The sequence below is a fragment of the Abramis brama genome (assembly GCF_963993115.1).
Source record: "Abramis brama genome assembly, chromosome: 19".
NCBI lineage: Eukaryota > Metazoa > Chordata > Actinopteri > Cypriniformes > Leuciscidae > Abramis > Abramis brama.
In genome coordinates, this window is record NC_139981.1 from 21,641,701 (window position 1) to 21,646,081 (window position 4,381).

Consider the following 4,381-nt stretch of genomic DNA (forward strand, 5'->3'; position numbering starts at 1 on the left):
CACACCTGTGAGGTGGATGGATTATCTCGGCAAAGGAGAAGTGCTCACTAACACAGATTTAGACAGATTTGTGAACAATATTTGAGATAAATAGGCCTTTTGTGTACATAGAAAAAGTCTTAGATCTTTGAGTTCAGCTCATGAAAAATGGGGGCAAAAATAAAAGTGTTGAGTTTATAATTTTGTTAAGTGTATATATATATATATATATATATATAGACCACATCTATTATTGATTGCTATCAGGATGTGAAGAGAGTTCCAACCAGTAGGCCTATAAAAAAGTGTTTATTAAAAACATTGCCTACCTTCAATTGTGGGCAGACAAAAAAAGTAAACTTAATACAAAGTAATAAATATTGTAAATAATTTTAATAGTTGGCATTTGGTGCAAAACCATTTTAAAAGAGAAAATCAGTTAGAAAACCCCATTTATACATTTTAAATCTGTTAGTATGTGTTCTCTTGAGATTGAACCCATTACCAGGTAATGTCCCTTTACCAGGTGAAGACCATCAGAAGAAATCACCATATGAAATGTACTACAACTGTACAGTATAATGTATTCATCCTCTCTGAAGGATGAGGCAAACATCTGCTTCAACTCTTGAGGCTGCTGGAGGAGCTCCCTCAGGCTGGACTCGCCAACAACCTGAAGAAATGCCACTTCAGACTGCTTGAAAAGTGTTACCTAGAGTTCCAGATCAACTGGGGACTGATAAAACCTTCAAAAGCAGATAGAAGCTGTGCAGTTTTATACTTCCTGGCCTGCGAGTATGAAATATGTATGCAGTAAGTCTTAAAAAAAAATAAAAAAAAATAAATATATGCTCTAAGCTTTAATCTACCCTTCACTCTCCAGGTTCATGCCTAGCTACATTCTATGAAGATGATGCAATTCAATGTCTGACACCAGCATTGTACGTGTCTTTGACATCACTTTAACCAGTTCTTTGACACATGAACAGACAGTCTTCTTCCCCACGTGTAACACGTCTTTAAATTCATCTTGCAGCCTTTCAAATGCCAGTGCACACTAATAATTATTGTCATGTTTAGATCTTGTTAGTGCTTCAAAATGTCACTACCTTTATGGGGATTTGATGGATGAATAAAAACACATTTTTTACAAACACAAATTACTGAGTGCATTTTTATGTTTTTGGAAAGTTTTCAAATTTAAATTAAGGTAAGTTAAGTTAAGTTAAGTTAAATATCTATGTATGCATGTATGTGTGTATGTTTCACATGGATGTATGGCTCAAATGTCTTTTTTTACTTTTTTAATTTCTTTATTGGTTAGACATGTTTGTATGTGTAGTTGGTTAAATGTCGGTAAAGCCTCTGCAATAATTAACATCACATCCTCCTGACACGTTTCCTCATGTATACGTGAGTCAAGGTTAGTCATGTGCTAATGTGCATCTGTGACTGAACTCATTCACACTGAATGAGTGTGAAGTCCTCAGTTTTTATTTCCTGAATTATATGATATCATTTTTCTGTGGCAAATGTGGTGAATTGGGTTGTCTCTCAAGTCAGCAGCTTAAGTTTTCTATCGGAACCTTTAAGGTAAGTCATTTTTCATCATTTATTCATATTTATTTTTTGGATTTAAGATATCAGTCTTAGGAGAATTTACAATAGCAAATTCACTAAACAGTTTTGCCACTTGCCACTTTTATTTTCCCACAAACCAATCACAATTCAGTTTAACCAGTAACTAAATGTGCTGAAATAGTGCTTTACCACATTAAATTAAATCACTGATAAATCTTTCTTTTGATAAAACCTGCCTTCTTGCTATATAAATTATGCTTATGCTAAATAGCGATGCTATATAGTTCCAGTCCAGTTCCTCTATGCTGAAAATGGCACTTGCTATGCCAAAGGGTTTCGATTGAAGTAAACAAGTATGCTTCTCTAAAAATGTATAGATTGGATGACTTGGTAGTCACTTTAGATAAAAGCAATTGTTAAGCGCATAAATGTAAGTTGTGTCATGCAAATTGCATTCAAACTCATTGAGTTTGTGGGCATATTTATCCAAATTGCATTCAAACTCATTGAGTTCGTGGGCATATTTATGCCATTACATATTTGTGATTTACTGTATATAATTCCTCACGTGAAGTGGGAACTAAAACTTTGCATTTCATTCATAGTGAATTCCCCACACAGGAGTTTGAAATACTTGTTCTGTAAATGTGTATTCCCCATGCATAATGCTGCATAAATTTAGTTTATACTACAGATGAAACTGTTACATAAATGCTTGTCAGTAGCAAACAAAATGTTTATTTGTTTTGTGAATATGCTTCAAAACCATGTAAATAACAGAATACCACTCCGTCATAGCCAAAAGATGGAGAACCACTTCGATGCAAGTGCCCTCACCAACCTGAGCGTCCCATCAGCTGTGGGAAATGCTTGCGGAATCGACTTCAGTCAAGACGGCATCTTCCTTCCCATCCTGTATGGAATCTTCTTCATCATTGGCACCCCTTTGAACCTGTTGGCGCTTTTTGGGCTCTACAAACTAATCCAATCAGAGAACGTTCTACCTGTGTACGTCATTAACCTGCTGATCGCAGATCTACTTCAACTCCTGAGTTTGCCTTTATGGATAGACTACTATGCCAACGGACACTACTGGCGCTTCGGAACCCGGAGTTGTCAGTTCATGGGTCTGATTTTTTACATTAGCATTTACGCGGGCATCTTCTTCATGTGTATCATCGCTCTAGAGCGTCACCTGGCCATCGCCAGACCTCTCAGCTTTAAGCATCTGCGTAACTTGAGGTTTGCCCGCTGGATAGCACTCGCCATTTGGATACTAATTGCGGTGCCACCTACCATCGCGTTTAACAAGCTCTTTCCCAAGCAGGAAAATTACACTCTTTGTATCGAGAAGTATCCCTCAGAGGGTAATTTCATCACCTACAGGCTGATTACTCTGCTTGTGTCCTTCATCATACCCCTGAGCTTCATTGTTGGTCTCCACAGAGAGACCGTCCGCTCACTGATGGCAATCAACTCGCTTTTATCCGAGGAGAAGAGGAGTATCAGGGGTCTGCTCACCCTTCTGGTGGCTGTATTTGTCACGGTGCTGGGGCCCTATCATTTCATCGGCTGTGTGAAGTACGTCGGACTGCTGATACACAGCAATGCATGCGTTTGGGAGAAGGCTGTGTTTGTGCCCTATCAGTTAACACGAGGCTTTCTGAGCCTTAACAGCTTGCTGGATCCTGTGTTTTACATCTTTCTCCGCAGAGACTTCCGTGACACGGCTGGGAACTACTTGCCCTGCCTGAGGAGATTGAGGACCAAATCATGTCGGACTGAGAAACCGACATGCTCCAGTCAAGACTGTGATTAAAGATTTACCCCTGGTTATATATTTGAAATACAATTTGGACAAAGAACTATGAAACTATACCAAACTCATGAGGCCATATAATAGGCTCTATGGTGGAGCCGTCATTTAACTCGTTCCCCAGCAGCATTTAAAAAAAATAAGAAGTTGCCAGTCACCGCCAGCATTTCTGATCATTTTCACAAACATTTCATGGCCCCCAGAATATTTTGTTTTATGAATATCGGAACAAGCAATGTATCGAAAGAAAGAACAGACCTTCAGCTTAAAAAAAACAAACAAACAAAAAAAACTTTTATTCTAAAGCTTAATGCATTATTTTTATTTTTATCAACACTTGAATGTTGGTAACATTTTAAGCAAAAAAAAAAAAGCTAAGAAAATTGAGAACTTTTTTTAATATTATTATTATTTTTTTTTTTATCAAAAGCTACGACCAGTCCTAATTAATCATCACAGTCCTATACCTCTTCCTGGGTCAACATTTTATACGGTAACATTAGGCAGTTTTGATTTATAGGCTGTTTAATGTTGATGACCGCGTTATTTTACAAATGCATTTGCTCCCATATGCTATCACTTGTTTCTGTTTCTTATTTGCCTGTGTTTTGATCAGGAGATTCAGTACTCTTTCAGAAGATGTGTCATAGCGCCCCCTACCGTATAACAGTGAAAACACGGAAAGTCGGAAACTGCTGTCAATGGCAGGAAAAGAGTTCAAATAGACTTTTCGGGATCATTGGCTGTTTACACTGACACAAACAAAAAAGAAAGATTTTTTTTACTCACAACTGACACAGATCAGAATTTGTTGCACATGTGTAAACACAAAAATCCGCACGAGATCCGTTTATTTCCCGCATCCGTTCTGAGCCACTTACTATATGTGGACATCTGGCCTACATCTAAACATCCATTTCCACTTTGGAATTCCAAGCCACCTCAAGGCGAGGTGGAAACGTTTGCCCACAAATGTTGATTTGTAATGTCCAATTATGAAGCGGA

General features: G+C 37.8%; 1 protein-coding gene across 1 annotated transcript; it reads left to right on the plus strand.

The window, feature by feature from the left end:
- Nucleotides 1–1,416: 1,416 nt before the first annotated feature.
- On the plus strand, nucleotides 1,417–3,737 carry LOC311069373 (G-protein coupled receptor 4). The gene is made up of 2 exons (XM_084092475.1): nucleotides 1,417–1,572; nucleotides 2,359–3,737. Exon 2 carries the CDS (start codon nucleotides 2,366–2,368, stop codon nucleotides 3,377–3,379), a length of 1,014 nt encoding a protein of 337 aa, XP_083948601.1. The 5' UTR covers nucleotides 1,417–1,572; nucleotides 2,359–2,365; the 3' UTR covers nucleotides 3,380–3,737.
- The last annotated feature ends 644 nt before the right edge of the window (nucleotides 3,738–4,381 follow it).

Coding starts and splice junctions, on each gene's coding strand:
- LOC311069373 (XM_084092475.1), top strand. CDS start 2,366: ATGGAGAACCACTTCGATGCAAGTGCCCTCACCAACCTGAGCGTCCCA.